General features: G+C 48.6%; 1 protein-coding gene across 1 annotated transcript in view; it reads right to left on the reverse strand.

Annotated features, from left to right (window-relative positions):
- The window catches only part of MCOLN2 (mucolipin TRP cation channel 2), a 44,650-nt gene that overhangs the window by 1,533 nt on the left and 24,803 nt on the right, over positions 1 to 18,314 (reverse strand). Inside the window, exons 10-13 of the mRNA XM_075002596.1 lie at positions 13,951 to 14,052; positions 13,721 to 13,843; positions 4,076 to 4,282; positions 1,449 to 1,567 (exon numbers count right to left, since the gene is read on the reverse strand). Of these exons, the coding sequence (XP_074858697.1) occupies positions 1,449 to 1,567; positions 4,076 to 4,282; positions 13,721 to 13,843; positions 13,951 to 14,052 (551 nt within the window). The remainder of the gene's footprint in view (positions 1 to 1,448; positions 1,568 to 4,075; positions 4,283 to 13,720; positions 13,844 to 13,950; positions 14,053 to 18,314) is intronic.

The following is an 18,314-nucleotide window of genomic DNA, read 5'->3' on the forward strand; positions in this document are numbered from 1 at the left end:
GCCTCAGCCAGGGGCACAACAAAAGCAGAAAGCTCTAGTTCACAAAATCCTTAGGCTCTGGACACACTATGGCTATGGTGATACGGAACTTTGGGATATGCTAATGAGGCACTTCCATGAACATGCAGCACCTCATTAGCATAATACTGGCCACACGTGCTTCAAAACTGCCAGCTTAGAAATGCATGCACCGCCCCCCCCCATAGCCAGGGGGCCTTTCGAAACATACCCCTGATTTTGAAAGCCCCTTATTCCCAAAACCAGATGGGAAGAAGTAGCTTTTAAAATCAGGGGGCTGTTTCGAAAGGCCCCCTGGCTACACAGGTGGCTGCGTTTTGAAACCGGCAGTTTCGAATGGCAGCACCTCATTAGCATATCTTGAAGTGCCATATTACCATAGCCCCTCCAAAAGGAGGGGGTAGTGTGGCCACAGCCTTACTGTAGAAGATCCATTGTTATAAGTTATTTAGGAACACAGCATTTGCCATGCTAGTTCAAGTTAACTGATCATCTAAGTTCTGCTAGACTCCTCTCCTGACATCACTCCCTCAAGCTCCATCTGCCTCCAACCCTGCTGTGCATAAATCTCAATGCTATTGCCACCAGAGCCTTCCTACAGCTGCCAATGCCAGCAAACAGCAATCCACAGCCACCTACCTACCACAGCAAGGATTAAGAGGTGCAAGTGAGTGCTGCACTATGGGACTGGGATGAATGGTCCCTACTCCTCTTGACATCAGCAGAAAGAACATGACAGCATGCTACTGACCCCTAGATCTCACAAGGCGTCTGAAGCAGATTAAATGCCTCTCAGTCCCATCCCCAGGGTCCCAAGACAGGCTCTGTTCATACATGATGGGCACTTCCAGGCAGCTCAGTGGAGGTGACTCAGGTTCTCAGAGAAATGCTCCTGTTAATAACTAGAGGGAAGATTGCTAGGAATAGTTTAGCCAAACAAAATGGGAGTTGGGATGATGGATGGCTCACTTAAAGCGAATGAGCAAGTTCTCTCTTGCTCCCTTCCACTGCTACCTGCCAACAGGTCTTCTACTCCAAAGTCAAGACAGTCTTGAAACCTAGTTTCGCCCCTAACATGGTTTTCAGTGCTCTGAACGTCCTTCACTGGATCCACACAACTTACTCCTTTAGAAATACTAGCTATGCTATTTAGCTCTTAAATAGTTTTTCATCCATAGGTCTCAAAGGGCTTTACAAAGATTACAGTGAAACTCGAATGGTCTTTCCTCGCCCTCTCCCCTGAACACATTAGTGATTTTCTAATGCTAAATATAGCAGAAAGGGATAAGTATATTTAAGAGTCTGAACATGCTATAGTTAGATTTCTGGGCGTGCCTACCATAGTGAAACCCATACTTTCCAACAGACAGCTAACCTCATGGATACTTATGAGAATTACATAGTTCGTGGAATCACACTGCCATACTGACCTCCTACAACAGCAGATGAAAGGCATGGAAGCCTGTGGCTCCTTTCTGTAGCCTGTGCTATTGCATTCTTTAAGGAATTCATGAAGATCTGTTACTGGGAAACCATTTTCCTGGTATTTCTGAAAAACAGGAGACCTCATTTGCAGTGCATGCAAAATCATTCTTCCACACCTGTCTCCATTTCACACTGCTCTCCCACGCTCTTATCAGTTCTCACATCTACTTTAATAGATGAATCAAACTGTCACTTTGGCAGCAAACAAAGCCAGACTTGGAGAGCATGGTCGTGGGAACAGAAGAATGACCTAAAGGAAACATCCGTACTTAAAAAGGAAGGACACTCTTCACTTATTCCCTTTCACATGTTATTTGTATAACCATCTAGTTCTTTCCTGCATGGTTCTGTTATTTTCTCCTACATACCTACCATAAATAAGTTTAGTTGTTTACAGATGGAGTTCTCCATAAAATTAAAAATCCCAAGCTCTAAAGACCAACAGCTTCCATTGGCTGGCTCCTGGTGACAGGGACAGCTCATTGAGACATGCTGTCCTCCTGCCCCCAAGTGGATTACAGATACAAGCTAGCAGCTGGCTCCTTCTAGAAGCAGCACAGGGCGGTAGCAAGTAGGCAGCTTACCCGAGCCATGCAGTGCTCCCGGCTAGGAGCTTCCTATGTAAGCTCCTCCCTGGGGAGGCCTGCACCTCGCACATTTTCCTGCACCCCCAAACTTTGTGTCAGCCTGCAGCCCCCTTCCCAGGGCCAGCATCCACTCCTCTACCTAATGCTCTGCCCCAGCCTGGAGTCCCCTCCCTGCACTCAGAGCTCCCTCCCAGAGCTTGCACCCCTCCTGCACCTGAACCCCTCAGCCCTTGCCTCAAAGCCCACATCCTGTGCCCAAGACCAGTAAGAGCAGATGACGGCTGGGGAGAGCAAGTGATGGACAAAGGGGATGGAGGGAGCTTTGGGGGAAGAGGTGCCTCAGGGAAAAGGAAGAGTAGTTCCTGAGTTGCCCTGAAACTTAAAAAGTGATCTTGGGAGTAAGAAGGCCAGAGACCATCGATTTAGAGGAAGTCCTATAACAAAACAATAAATCAATCTATTTGTCTCTGGTAATTTGGGGAAGTTCTGTGGTCTGTGTTATAGAGAGGGTCAGACTAGAGCTGTGTCTACACGAGCCCCAAACTTCGAAATGGCCACGCAAATGGCCATTTCGAAGTTTACTAATGAAGCGCTGAAATGCACATTCAGCGCTTCATTAGCATGCGGGCGGCCGCGGTGCTTCGAAATTGACGCGCCTCGTTGCCGTGCGGCTCGTCCCGACAGGGCTCCTTTTCTAAAGGACCCCGCCTACTTCGAAGTCCCCTTATTCCCATGAGCTCATAGGAATAAGGGGACTTCGAAGTAGGCGGGGTCCTTTCGAAAAGGAGCCCCGTCGGGATGAGCTGCGCGGCGGCGAGGTGCATCAATTTCGAAGCGCCGCAGCCGCCCGCATGCTAATGAAGCGCTGAATGTGCATTTCAGCGCTTCATTAGTAAACTTCGAAATGGCCATTTGCCTGGCCATTTCGAAGTTTGGGGCACGTGTAGACGTAGCCTAGATGACCACAATGGCCCCCTTATGGGCTTGTTATCTCTGAATACTGAGTTGCTTCTCCTTTAAACCACTGAATCCACATGAGATCATCAGGCAAGGGGAGAGAGAAAACAGAAGTGACCCCATCTCACTTTGCATAACACCAAAATTCCTACAATTGTACAGTATACAGAGAAACTTGGAAAACCAAGTCCCTGATTAGCTGGGAAGCTCTGGCCCACATACCACCCCTAACAATTTATACTATGCTGCACATGTATTTACATGACATTAAAACAAAAGGACAAGAGCAAAAGGCCAGTTGCTGGATATAGCTCTCTCACCGGTCAGTCTAACCACCCAGAATTAAATATGTAGGAACACAAGTGACTAGAAATGTAAACCAAATACTGACTGAAGGCAAGAATGCAGGGAAGAGATCTGGAGAAATGTTTTTAATTATATCCCATCTTTCACCAGAACTGGAAGAGAGTGGCTTTAGCTAGCTTTCATCAGCGCTAGACTCAGTGAGTCTCTTTCATGCCAGTACCCTATTAATCATTGAGCCAGTAACTTCTGTCAAGCGGATGGAGCAGAGGTATTGAAATCTGTACTGATAAGACAGCACAACTTTTTGATACTCTCAGCAAGACTTTTTGATACTGTACAAACACTTTTGCATGCCAAAAAAGAATTCTCAAGCAGTAAGCACCTGGCATGAAATGATTTTAAGCTTATTATACCTCTCTCCTTCCCACTCAAGTCACAATTCTGACACAAATGTACAACAGCCAGTGGAATAGAGTGTAGGAAATCTGAGCGGGGAGCGGAGATGTAACACGTTAGATAAGTTTTTCCAAATTACTGCATGGGTGGAAATCACTTAAGGAAGACTCTTCATCACTGTCCCCAGATCTTAAGCTAAAAGCTTTGATTATCTTTACTGTACATCGTAACATCTCAAGAGAGCTTCCATTTGCCCAGCTTTATGGTTTAAAGAATTTTAAATAATTGATTAGAAGAAAAATAGCAGTAAAGCCAGAATGATTTACCTTTATGGTGTCATAAGAGTCTGTAATGAGTGCAATAAAAAGGCTGAGGATCATATATATAAATAGGCTAATGAAGGAATACAGATACAATCGACTGAACAGCCACACTAAGGTGCTCTTCTGTTGGATTTGAGCAAATGTTGCAAACATGTCATCGCCATTTACCAAAGAAAACAGGCATTCAGCAACTGTGTTCAGATCTTCAAACTGCATGAGATTGAAAGACTCATTAGAACCTGGAGACCACATAAAGTCAGGTTAAAGGAAATAAGCAGATTTTCATTAACCATTTTCCCACAAATTTTTACCCTCAGTCACTACTCCCTCCACAACAAACCAAACAAAAAGCCTCCCCCGGATCTCTCACTTGTGTATTTCATACATTTATGATGGCCACGATCATTTGGCGGGGAAGGTAGAGATAACTCTGTTTCCTATATTTATCTCAGTGGTTTGCATGGCATCAGCTGTAGGAAAGGTACCCAGGGGATAAAACAGTAACAACCAGCCACCACTAATGTTTAAAACTGTCATGAGAGGGTCTCAGATTGCGTTATACATACAGGAAAGTATCCCCAGTTTAGAGATAATAAAACTAAGGCATAGAGAGATTGTGTGACTGAGGTCACAGAATGAGTATGTGACAGAACTGGGAACAGAATTCAGGTCTTCTGATCCCTCAGCCTCTTGCTACAATTTGGACAAAAGATTTTCAACTCCCCTTCCAGCAGTGCATTGCTAAAAATCTTAAATTTTTTTCTTCCAAAGGAAGAAACAGGCCACAAGAAGAAGACACGACCGTTTCTCTAGCCCAGTGGTTCTTAACCTGGTGTGTGTGATGCCCTTTCTGGAGGTGCGGGCAAGGAGTAAGACAAATTTGCTGCAATGGCTAGTAGGAAAAGATTCTTTTACAACGCAATGAGCGCAGTCCAGTGCACTGCCATCTGGAGAGCCATGTTAAGCTCTCTGGCGTCTGAGCTGGAAGGGCAGCTTAAAATGAGCTACCCAATCACCATACTCACTGTTACTCCTTGTAGTTATCAAAACACAGGAGTAGAATCTAGCTCTTCTCTGCTGAAGAGATTCTCTACTACTTGAGGCCTGAGAGAGACTGGGTGAAAACGTAAGAGTAGCTTTGGGATTTTGAAACTCTTCACAAAAAAAAAATGGAAGAGGGAATACGTACAGTACGTTGCTCCCAGTGAATTCCCAGTGGCAAGGTGCATAGCAGAGGGTAGCTGATTCAAGATGACTTGTGGGGGAGTCCCTCCTGTTTCTCTACTGCTTATCAAATCATCCCATGAGGCAGCTTGCCTGTGCAACTTGCCTTTGAACTACACTTTAGGAGATGGTGTATTTCAACAAAAAAGCAAGGAGTTCTGCTTCTAGTAATGTTAAGTGGAGGACATCAAACTAGTGTCACCACTAGACAGCTTAAAGAAAATTCTGTGAACAAAGCCTTCTGTGACCCTCCTGGTCAATTAGTTGGTATGAGGTTTGGGGCATTCAGAACAAAAGGGGAGTATCCACCTTTCAGTTGTGTGGTCATGTGCCGTACAGAGTTAGTCAGCTACATGATAAAGCAAGTGACTACAGTAGGCTGTTCTAAATAGTACTCTATTGCCATCTAGCGAGATATGGTGCGAACTGCTAGAGTCTTAAACAAAACGAACTGAGCCATAACATTTAATGACAAGAAAATCATACAAGACTGAGCATTCTGACAACATAAATAGGCAAGCACCTTATTGACTACTCTTTCGCTTACTCGGATCATTAGATGCTTGCTACTAGACAATTCAGGTAAGAGTGATATTTACTATGTGTCAGCTAAAAGGGACAGATATCTAGGGTATAATCTGAAAGATGTGTAAAGGCATTGAGGGATTTCTGCAGAAAATTCCACAAGCTTTGAGGAAGTATGCCGTCATCAGTTAAAATTCATTTAAGAATAAAAGATAAATTATTGCAACTGTTGTATGTTTGAGAAATCAAAATAAAGTACTTGTGTTCCAGCATTAATTTGGTCAAATTACACAAGCTCGTAGTCAAGAATGAAAACCAGTGTATAGTCTTTTTTTAAATTACTAAACATCTATAGTAAATAGGCAGATTCAAAATATTCATAACACCAAGTTGGTCTTCTCCAAACTTGAACTGTTTTTGACTCTGTGAAGGGCTTTGTAAAACACACTTAAGACTTTAGCTTCCCACATTCGTGTTATGCAGGCACAAAAGATTGCTATGGAATACAGGGAAAAAAAGAGAAGTTACTCACCGTAGTAACAGTGGTTCTTCGAGATGTGTCCCCGTGGGTGCTCCACCATAGGTGACGGCTTGGCCGGCGCCGCAGATCGGATCTTCCAAGCAGTTTCTGCCGGACCGCGCATGCGCCGGCGCGCACCGCTCCCTGGCGCGCTCCTGGCCATGTGCGCGATCCGGTCCCCGCCAGTTCCTCGACCAACCGCCTCGGTTGCCCCTGCAAAACACTAACAGAGATCCGAAGCGGGGAGGATGGGCGGGAAGTGGAGCACCCACGGGGACACATCTCGAAGAACCACCGTTACTACGGTGAGTAACTTCTCTTTCTTCTTCGAGTGTCCCCGTGGGTGCTCCACCATAGGTGACTACCCAGCAGTAACCCAGATAGGTGGTGGGTAATCGGATTATGTGCAGCTGGTCCCCGAGAGGACCGCTGCAGAGAGACGGGTATCCTCTTGGAATACCCTGTGAAGGGCGTAATGTTTGGCGAACGTGTCGTAGGATGACCAGGTCGCCGCTCTGCAAATGTCTTTCAATGCAACGCCCTTGAAAAAGGCTGTTGATGCTGCCACCGCCCTGGTGGAATGAGCCCTGGGAGTGGCCGACAAAGGAGTCTTTCTGAGCTCGTAGCACATTTTTATGCAGGATACAATGTGCTTTGAGATTCTCTGCGATGAGAGACCTTCTCCTTTAGATTTGGGAGCGAGGGAGACCAGGAGTCTATCCGTTTTTCGGAAGGACTTGGTCCTGTCTACGTAGAAGGCTAGCGCCCTCCTCACATCCAGGAGGTGTAGGCGCGCCTCTTCGCTGGAGTTATGAGGCTTTGGATAGAACGAGGGTAGAACAATAGGTTCATTGATGTGAAACTCGGAAGAAACTTTGGGAACAAAGGCTGGATGCAGCCGTATGGTTACCGCCTCCTTGGAAAAGACAGTGCAGGGTGGCGTTGCCATGACTGCCGCAAGCTCGCTCACCCGACGGGCTGACGTAATTGCAAGAAGAAAGGTCGTCTTTACTGTAAGGAGGCGAAGGGGAACCGTGGCCAATGGCTCGAACGGTGGTCCCATGAGCGTGGTAAGCACCAGGTCCAAGCTCCACGAAGGTGGAATCGGTTTCCGAGGGGGGTATAGGTTTACCAACCCTTTGAGGAACCTGGTAACCATAGGGTGGGCGAACACCGTGTGCCCTCCCTCCTCATGTCTGAACGCCGAGATGGCGGCCAGGTGGACCTTTAACGAGGATAGTGAGAGTCCTGCTCTCTTGAGGTCCAGTAAATACTCTAGAATTGTAGGTATAGGCACCGAAAGGGGGACCAGCTGCTTGGTAGAACACCAAGCCATGAAGCGAGTCCATTTTTGTTTGTAGGTTTTCCTAGTGGAAGTCCTCCTGCTACTTTCTAGGACTTGCTGTACTTCCACTGTGCATGTGCTCTCTAGGGAGCTGAGCCATGGATTAGCCACGCTTGCAGTCGCAGGCTTTGGGGGTGCGGATGCACTATGGACCCCTGGGCTTGCGTGAGCAGGTCCGGCGCCACCGGAAGAGGCATCGGTGGGCGGTCCGACAGGCGCAGGAGTAGGGGGAACCATGGTTGGCGATCCCATGTTGGGACTATCAGGATCATCCGAGCCTTGTCTCTCCTGGCTTTTTGCAGAACCTTGTGGATCAGCACTGCGGGGAGAAACGCGTAAAGCAGGGGGCCTCCCCACAGGATCGCGAATGCGTCCCCCAGGGACCCCCGGCCCAGCCCTGCTCTGGAGGAGAATCGTGGGCACTGTTTGTTGTGCTGAGTGGCAAACAGATCTATTTGGGGAAACCCCCATGCGTGGAAAATCGGCCGTAGTAGATCGGGACGGATCTGCCACTCGTGGGTGAGCGCAAAACGTCTGCTCAACTGGTCTGCCTTCACGTTGTGCGTGCCCGGCAAGTAGGAGGCTCTCAGGATTATATCGTGGGCGATGCACCAGTTCCATAGGCGGATTGCTTCCGCGCATAAGGTACGGGATCGAGCTCCTCCTTGCCTGTTTATGTAAAACATGGTGGAGGTATTGTCTGTACTGATCCCGACGACTTTGCCTTGTATACGGTCTCGAAAGTGTTTGCAGGCGTTGAACACTGCTCTGAGCTCTAAAACATTGATATGCAGAGACTGTTCCGTGGGTGACCACAGTCCTTGAGCCACCTCTTCGCCCATGTGCGCTCCCCACCCTATGAGGGAGGCATCCGTAGTGAGGAAAACCGATATTTGCGGCTGATGGAAGGGTACCCCTGTTAGCAAGTTCCCGGGGTTTACCCACCATTGCAGGGATTCGCGCACCCCAGGTGGGGGCGACACCACCCTGTGAACGGTGCGTACTGCCGGCTTGTATACACTTGCCAGCCAATGTTGCATGCCGCGCATGTGCAACCTGGCGTTCTGTACCACAAACGTAGCCGCTGCCATGTGGCCCAGCAGCTGCAAGCACGTCAAGACCGGCACCGTAGGGCTGAAGGTGATGACCTGCACGAGGGAACCGATGGCTCGAAAGCGAGCCTCTGGAAGGTATACTCTCGCCGAGACCGAGTTTATGCGAGCCCCTATGAACTCTATGTCCTGTGAGGGGTCTATCTTTGATTTTGCCAGATTGATAACCAGGCCAAGTGCGGAGAACGTGTTTGCTGTGACGCGTATCATGCGGAGAACCTCCCTTTTCGAGGTCCCTTTGAGCAGGCAGTCGTCCAGATACGGGAAAATAAACACCCCCTGTCTGTGCAGGTAGGCTGACACCACTGCCAAGGTCTTGGTGAAGACTCTGGGGGCCGAGGAAAGGCCAAACGGTAGGACCTTGTATTGGAAGTGTTCGTTGCCCACCATGAACCGGAGAAAACGTCGGTGAGCCGGATGAATGGTTATGTGGAAGTACGTGTCTTGTAGATCGAGGGCTGCGAACCAGTCTCCATCGTCCAGTGCTGTAAGGATGGAGGCAATAGTGATCATCCGAAAACGTTCCTTGTGCAGATACCTGTTGAGGCCACGAAGGTCTAAGATGGGCCTCCAGCCTCCTGTCTTTTTCTCCGTCAGGAAATACCGAGAGTAGAACCCTTTCCCTTGCAGTTGCTCCGGCACCTTTTCCACCGCCCCTATGAACTCTAGGTGGGCCACCTCCTGCCTGAGCCTGGCTACATGGGAGGCCTCCTGGGGGTGGGGCTTGGGCGGGGGTCGCGGCGGCGGGAGCGACTGGAAGGGGATGGCGTACCCCGTGGCTATGATCTCCAGCACCCATTTGCCTGTGGTGATCCTTTGCCACTGGTCGTAGAATGGTCGGAGGCGATGGTGAAAAAGTCGTTTCGGATGATCTTGTGCAATGGTGGTGATGGCGCAGCCCTGGATTTGTATGTCAAACTTGTGGCCTTTGGCCCCGCCCCGAGGACGGACGGCCCTGTTGTGAGCGTCGCCTGGGGGTTCTGTACTGCTGGTGCTGCTGATGCCGCCCTTGCTCGTAACCCCTGTGATACTGGGGGCGCTGTTGCTGGTATTGGTACCGCCTTTGCTGTGGGTAGTACCTTTTCTTTGAGTATGGAGGGGTGTAAATCCCCAGGGTCCTGAGTGTGGCTCTTGAATCTTTACTGGAATGAAGGACCGAGTCAGTTGATTCAGCAAACAGCTTCTGCAAGTTGAAGGGAAGGTCGATTATCTTCGCCTGCAGATCTCTTGGTATGCCCGAGGTCTGGAGCCAGGACTCCCGTCGCATCACCACTGCAGTTGCTGTGGAACGTGCTGCCGTGTCCGCAACGTCCAAAGCAATCTGAACTTCCATCCTCGCAGCCGCGTAGCCCTCTTGCACTATGGCCTTGAGGACCGGCTTTTTGTCCTCTGGAAGCGAGTCCATGAGGGAAGTTAATCTGGCATAGTTGTCGAAATTATGGTTCGCCAAGTGCGCTGCATAATTTGCCATTCGCAAGGTTAAAGTGGAGGAGGAGTAGACCTTTCTGCCGAACAGCTCTAGCTTCTTGGCATCTTTGTCCGTTCCCCCTGTTTTAAATTGAGATGTTTTTAATCTTTGCTGCGAGGACTCCACCACCAAGGAGTTTGGCTGGGGGTGGCTAAACAAGAACTCCATGCCCTTCGCCGGCACGAAGTATTTCTTATCCGCTCTCTTTTGGACAGGCGGAATAGTTGCCGGGGTCTGCCATATGGTAGTGGCGGACTCCAAGATCGCTTCATCAAGCGGGATTGCTACTCTGGAGGAGGCCGGGGAGCTCAAATTTTTAAGGAGCTTATGATGTTTCTCTTGCACTTGTGCTGTCTGGATGCCTTGCGTGAAAGCTACCCTCTTAAACAGCTCCTGAAACTGTTTGAGATCGTCCTTGGGATGGACGTCCCCTAAGGCCGTGGCCTCATCCGGGGAGGAAAACGAGGAACCGCTGGGGTACATTTCTTTGGACCCTTCCGGTTCTTGATGGTGATGGTGCGCCCTCTCGCTGGAGGTTTGCGAGGGAAAATCTCGTGGGTCCACGGCCAGTCCCCCCTGGGATGCTTGAGTCTCCGTCCCCGATCGCGATTGCCCTCGGGGGTACGAGGTAATATGTGGGGATCTCTCCCTGGTAGATTGCCGATGGTGTCCATGCCCCGCGTGGTAGGGACGACCATGGCAGTATAGGCACTGTTCCTGAGAAGGTGACCTTGACCATTCCCTTTGCACGTACCCTGTGTGTCTGGGAGAGGGGGATCGTCGAGACACTGGAGAGAGCGATTTTGCATAATAGTCCAGCGATTCAAATCCCAGGAAGGGCGAGGGTGGTGCCAGCCATGGGGAGGCTGATTGCAGGAAAGGAGAAGGGGGCTCCGGGTAGGCTAGGGGGGGCCCCTGCCTTCTGGTTGGAGTCTGCAACATGAGCGGAGGGCTGTGAGAAAAGAGCTCCACAGCCCTGTCTGGAGAGGGGCTGCAGTGCCTCCTCTTGTGTGCAGCCTTCCCCCTCCCTTGAGGAGGTAACTCCGCCCCCTGATAGGCAGGGGATCCCGGCCCCGTCGGCACCGTGCTAGGCACGCTCGAGGGCGGTGCCGCACGTGCGGAGTCCTTCTGCGCCTGCAGGCTACGTGCCTGCGCGCTCTGCACCGCCGGTTCCCCGGGGGTCGGTGCCGCTGCCTGCGGTGCCGCTGGTACCGGCGCTTGCTTAGCTGCCGCCCTGCCTGCGGTGCGGGGCGGCTGGCTGATCATCAGAGGCTGAGCCGCTTCCACGTGGCTCTCCGTGCCGCCGCCGATCAGCTGTTGCTGCGGCTGGGGGCTGCTCGCTCCTCCCGTCCCGCTCACTGTTGCTGCCGGCAGGGATCGGGTTGGAGAAACTTTCCTCCGTTTTTGCGCTGATGGAGTGAGGGAGGCAGCTTTCCGTCTAAGGGCCCCGGAGGGTCCCTCCTGCTGCGGCCGCTCCGGCACGTCTGGCTGGAGGGCCTTGTCAAGAAGCAGCAGTTTAATTCTCATCTCCCTGTCTCTCCGTGCTCTGGTCGTTAACTTTGCACAGAAGGCGCATTTTTGTGCCACATGGGACTCCCCCAGGCACCTTATGCATAGACTGTGCCCATCGGACACTGGCATCGCCTCTCGGCAGGACTCACATTTTTTAAAGCCTGAGGAGGACATTGTTGGTGAGTCTTTGAGTTTGTTTGTGGGTACTTAGCACTTCTTTGTGCTGTTTCCCCGTCCGATGGCCTGCCTCCGCAGGAGGGCTGATGGCCCTAGCTCCCGGCCTCCAGCGCTTGTTACTGGGACTGGCTTGAGCTGTCCCTCCGTAGCTTGTATGTTGTTTGTTTTTTTTTTTTAACAAAATAACAACCAGTTACTTATGGTATCCTAAAGAACTGAAAAACTTTAAAGAGAAAACAAATGAAGTCGTTGAATACGCTATGTGGCTTTAGCCTAGTCGGATTCCGTCTGCAGCCGACGGCGGTTGAGAGGAACTGGCGGAGACCGGATCGCGCACATGGCCAGGAGTGCGCCAGGGAGCGGCGCGCGCCGGCGCATGCGCGGTCCGGCAGAAACTGCTTGGAAGATCCGATCTGCGGCGCCGGCCAAGCCGTCACCTATGGTGGAGCACCCACGGGGACACTCGAAGAAGAAGTATAATATTTTCTATATACACTGAAAAAATGAAATGATTTTGATTAAATCTTCCAAGTCAACCTGTAGTTAGGTCAAGATGCCAGGCAACAAAATAGCAAATGGAATTTAAAGGTGACGAATGTAAAGTAACACACATTGGAAAAAATAATCTGAACTATACATCTACAAAATGATGGGGACTAATTTATCTATAACTAATCAAGAGAGAGATCTTGGAGTCATTTTGGACAGTTCTCTGCAAACATCCACTAAATATGCAGAAGCAGTCAAAGTAGTAAACAGTGTTAGGAATAATTAAAAAAGGATAGAGACTAAGACAGAGAAGACCTTATTGTCGCTATATAAATCCATGGGACACCCACACCTTGAATGCTGCGTACAGATGTGGCTGCATCATCTCAAAGATACATTGGCATTGGAAAAAGTTCAGAGAAGGGCAACAAAAGCGATCCAAGGTGTGGAATGGGTGCCATATGAGGAGAGATTCAAAGAGACTGGGACTTTTCTGCTTAGAAAAGAGGATACTAAGGGGGGATTATGATAGACATCTATAAAATCATGACAGATAAGGGAAAAGCAAATAAGAAAAAATGTACTTGCTCCCATAACATAAGAACTAGGGGCCATCAAATGAAATTAATGGGTAGCAGGTTTGAACCAAACAAAAGGAAGCTTTTCCTCATGCAGCGCTCGGTAAACCTATGGAACTCTTGTTAGAGGATGTTGCAAAGACCAGGACTTAGAGCAGGGCTCAAAAAAGAACTAGATACATTTATGGAGGTTACATCCATCAACAGCTACTAGCCAGGACGGGTACAAACGATGTCCCCAGTCTCTGTCAGAGGCAGGAAATGGATGACAGGAGAGGCATCAGCCACTGTCGGAAGACAAGATACTAGGCTACATGGACCTTTGGTCTGACCCAGTATGGATGTTCTTATGCGAGAAAGGTTTGGAAAAAGCGTTAAGTAATATAAAACCCTGCTGAGGCAACATGGGGGTGAAAAGGAATACACCCACCCACTCCTCCGCCCCAGCCATGCTAGAGCATGCAGCATTGACAGCACTGCAGCCACAGTGGGGGAACTTCTGAAATTCCTCAGTGTAGCATGCAGAAAGGCAGTGAGGTTAACATACAGCCTTAAAGCTGTGGTTATGGCTTCATCACAAAGGCTGAGTTATGTTATTTAAACTGACTATCCTTCCCCAAATGACAGTACTTCCCCTGTGTATGGAATACTTATTGATGCATGTTTTAAAGAGCCTGAAAGGTGAAATTCCCACATACCTTTTCATGATAAGGCCCTAATACGATCCAGCCACAGAATGTATAGCCAAGATATATCATCCCAGCACAACAACAAAACCTCAAAACTTTGGGCAATGATGCTTGCATTGTTAAAATGAGCACCTGAGAAGGGGAGAAAGAAGAGGACAATGCACACATTAAAGAAAATGGAATAAAAACATCAGAACTAAAATAAGTTGCAGCACCTGCATATTTGATTCTAGGCTTACATTATATGTCTGGAAATATCCCAAGTATCTGATGACTCCAACCCAAACAAATAAAGTCGATGTTCCAAGTAAGATGCTGCAAACGTCATAGCTTGTGAGGTTCTGAGGAATACAAACAAAATAGGTCTTGGTGTTGCTCTACTACCAAAGGATAGTACACTGAAATTTCAGGCCAGGCTGGAGGACCAAGGCCGATCACCTGGCCGCTAATTACAAGCAGCCAGACACCAGGGCAACGAGAGCCCAGAGAGGGGCTCTACTAACCAAAGAGGCTCTGGAAAAACAACCTAATGAATGAACAGACAGTGACATGACAGTCATGTCTGTTGCTCTAAAGGAGGTTCCCCCGAATGATGTGTGCACTTGCCTGTAAAGCCTGTACGCCTCTCCTCCCTTCCCCCAGCCTCCACGAAAGACAGGCAAAAAAGACACAGATTTTGCAAGCTTAATCGATTTTATTCAGAGGACACCAAAGGAGCTTGCGGCAGGGGCTCTGGGGTGGGTAAGCAAAGGGCATTTTGCCATCACCGGTCAGGGAATGTCAGCCATCTCCTCTCAGAAGAGTCCCTGGGAGAGGAATGCAAGGCTGCCTTTGACTGCTCCTCCCTCCCACATTCTGGGATGCTGATGGAGAGGGTAGGGAACAGGGTGAGGAGGGCATGTAGCTCATCATGGGCTGCAGTGGGGCTCTGTGCTCCTGAACCAGGCACTAAAGGAGCTCTGTTTTCTGCCTCATCAGCTGCCCCATCTCCTCCTGGGTCTCCAATTCACGTTGTCTAAGGGCTCTCACTTCATCCCAATCAGCCCATCTGTCCTCCAGAGTGGTTCTCTGCCACATATTTAATTGTGCCCTGTCCTTTTCGGTGGCTTCCGTTTGTTCTACAAACACGCCTTCCTGCATTCGTTTTCTCCTGTGGATCTGTGACAGTCTAACAGCAGGGTGGAAGGGGGTGAGTGGTGGTCAAAGAGCCTGCTGTTGAGCGCACTGCAAGAAAACAAGCAAAGGTGAGACATTAAGGAGATACGTTTACTGCAGATAAGTTTAACAACACACATAGAAATCTCATGAAAGAACCTCTGTGGCACACAATAAGGATGTATTCCATGCAAGGACTAATTTTGGTGCTCAAGCAACCCATATGCAGCAGGCACTACTGAGATCTTAAGGGACCTGCTTAACTCTGTTTGCTTCCAGCCATAGCAAGACACGGACTGGAGACATGCTTCGAAGCTGGTAACTGCAAAAGCAGTTTCTGCAGTTGTGCATCCTGCAAGCGGGGTGGGAGGGGCCTAGTGCCCGTGTTAGTCACCAGGTGCTTCTCCTTTCCCTTTGCTGGGGCAATGAATCTTTCCCTTCCCCCAGGGGCACAGGGACAGAAACCGAGGTGGGGGACCAGGATGGCAGTGCAGTTCTGCTATTAGGGTTGTGTGTCAGTATTCACAGTCACGGCCTGCTTCTACTCCCTGCTCTGCTGGGACAGTAAACGTTGCCCTTCCCCTTGAAGCCTGGGGAAGAGAGTGGATGGTCTGGACATGGCAGAGCAGCTTGTGCTTTCCTCCCTGCAGGTCTCTCAAGCACCACATGCCATGCCCACCCCCCACTCTGCTGGGACGGTGAACATTTCCCTTCCCCAAACAGCCTGGGGAAGGGAGAGAGTGGTCTGGACATGATGGAGCAGCTTGTACCAGACAGTGGCTCAATACTCCTTCCCCTATTTCATCTAGGTTGCAAAAAGAGATATTAGGCTACTTAGAATAAGAAAAACTGATAAGGAACAAATGCTGACTCAGTGTTATGCTGCACAGCTCTGTGGTGGATTAACTCCAGATTACTTACTAATAGGACAACTTTCCAGGCCACGCTAGCAAAGAGGTTGGAATAAGGCAGGCCTCCCCAAAATCTTAGAGTGCACCTGACTGAGATCTTCACAGACATGTGCAAGGACGATCAGTGCTCCATTCCCAGACAGATTAACACACTGTTCTGGGGCCTCAGGCTGCACAGATCCAGCGCCTGCCACAGATCACACCCACCTGCCTTAACCCACTTATAGCATTATTAAAAATGCACACTCACCAGAAACACCTTCCCTGCAATCAGGGTCCAGCTGCGAAATGTCCTGGGAGGAAGGGATGAGATCTAATGTTACAAAAAGTTCCTGGCTGTTGGCGAAATCAGCTGCTCTGTTCACCTGGTGATCTTGCCGTCCTCCTCTTCCTCATCCATGTCCTCACTGCTGTTGTCAGCGGCTTCCTGAGGAATCTCCTCAGAGGTACACACCAACTGTTTGGGGACAGTAGTTGCGTCACTCCCCAGAATCCCATGCAGTTGCTCATAGACGCGGCATGTTTGTGGTGACAACCTACAATGTCCATTTGCTTCCTTTGTTTTATGCTTTGGCTGCCTGAGATCCTTTATTTTCACACAGCACTGCTGGGTATCCCTGCTTTACCCTTCTTCCTCCACGCCCTGTGAAATCCTGGCATAGATGTCTGCCTAGCTTTTGCTGCTTCGTAGTTTTCTCAGCACAGATTCATCCCACCGCACAGCAAAGTTCTGGATCTCCTGCACATATCATGCTGGAGCTCCTCTACCACCCTGAGAATTCATGACCCAGTGTGCTGCTAAGGTGTGCTGCTCCCCGTGCTGGCCAAACAGGAAATAACATGCAAGTCCTCCCAGATTGTTTCCAGCACATCTGGAGAGTAGCGGAGCTGAAAATGATGGCCAGAGTTGTCACATTGGGGTACCGTGGGACACATCCAGGAGGCCAAGAATATCAAATTTCATAACGTTCTATCTGCACTACTGTAAGGTCAACCATGCAAGATGGAATCTGGAGCTCTTTCTCATGAAAAAAAGAGTAAAAAAGCCAACCTTATGAGCCCTTAAAGTCAACGGAATGAACCCTGTATTGTGGGCTGATTCCTTTTAAATTGGACTTAAATTTGAAGTAATCTCCTAGTGTCATGTTTCTCAACTAGGGTACATGTAGTCTTGGGGGTACACTGAGGTCTTCCGGGGGTAAATAAACTGATCTAAATATTTGCCTAGTTTTACAACAGGCTATACAGAAATATGACTAGTAAAGTAAGTACAATCTAAAAGTTCATTCAGACAGTGACTTGTCACTGCTGCTTCATATGCCTTACACTCTGCCGTGTAAGTACAATATTTCTATCCTAATTCATTTATTTCATAATAAGATGGCAGAAAGTCAGCAAGTTTTCAGTAGTAGTCTTCTGTGATATTTCTGTACTTTAAGGGACGTGCAACTTGGTGGAAGGCAAAACAAATCTGACCCCTGAAAAGGGCACAGTAATCTGGAAAGTCTGAATGACACTTGTTTCAAGACCTCTGATTACCTTAGGACCAAGTTTCTCAACTTGTGGTATGTGTACCTTTAGGGGTACATGACAGAAGTATGGGAACACCCCTTATTAAAAAAAGTACTTCATTAAAATAAAAAAGGTTGAGAAACACTGTCTTTGAAAGCAAGTTCTCTTGTGCTCATTTGGCACTTTCCATTACATGGCTTAATTTACTCCATCTTGGACTAAGGGGTGTTCTGTATTGCCATCCTGTCTTATATGGCAAGTTTTCTTTGTCCAGGATTATATATTCTATATTCGGATTCTTTTTATGTACTTATAAATTGCACAGCTTGCTATACACACACACTGATGGACACTCTAACTTCTGTGTTCTCTTTTTATGTAGTTTTAAATATGCAATATATACACACAAGTTTTGTAAATCTGCTTTCTTTACATAGGGATGTTCTTTTTTGATAAGTATGACCTATACTGTATTGACCGTAAAATATTTTTGTTTCCTGTTAACACTGAGGATATAAATGTAAGAAAAATAGTACAGGTTTTTCTTTTACTTTGAAAAGTGTTTTACAGAAATAGGGACTGCAGAAGAAAGTGCACTGAAAGAAGAGCTCAGTGCATCAGTATTGTGCACTTGTGCGTGTGTGGGGGGGGGGTTATGCCTGTGGCATCCACTCAACATAACTAGGGCCCTACCGAATTCACAGCCATGAAAAGCAGGTTACAGATCTGATCTTTCCAGTGACATCTGGTTACTGCAGGAGAAAGGGGCTTCCATTATGTGATAGGCTCCACATGCTAGTCCTGCCCAGCCTGATGAGGAGCAAGACTTCCTCTTTCTTTGCAGGTTCCAGACCACCTCTGGCAATCAACCCTATCTGCAGGCAGCTCCATGCCTGCTGGCAAGGAGCCCAGCTCTGAAGGCAGCACAAAAGAAAGAAGTGGCAATCTTACAACCATCCAGGACTTCCTTTTAGGTTGGGACGTTTCCAGTTACAACAGCATGAAATTTCATATGTTTACATCTG

This window comes from Carettochelys insculpta, chromosome 9, assembly GCF_033958435.1.
Source record: "Carettochelys insculpta isolate YL-2023 chromosome 9, ASM3395843v1, whole genome shotgun sequence".
In the NCBI taxonomy this organism is placed as follows: Eukaryota; Metazoa; Chordata; order Testudines; family Carettochelyidae; genus Carettochelys; species Carettochelys insculpta.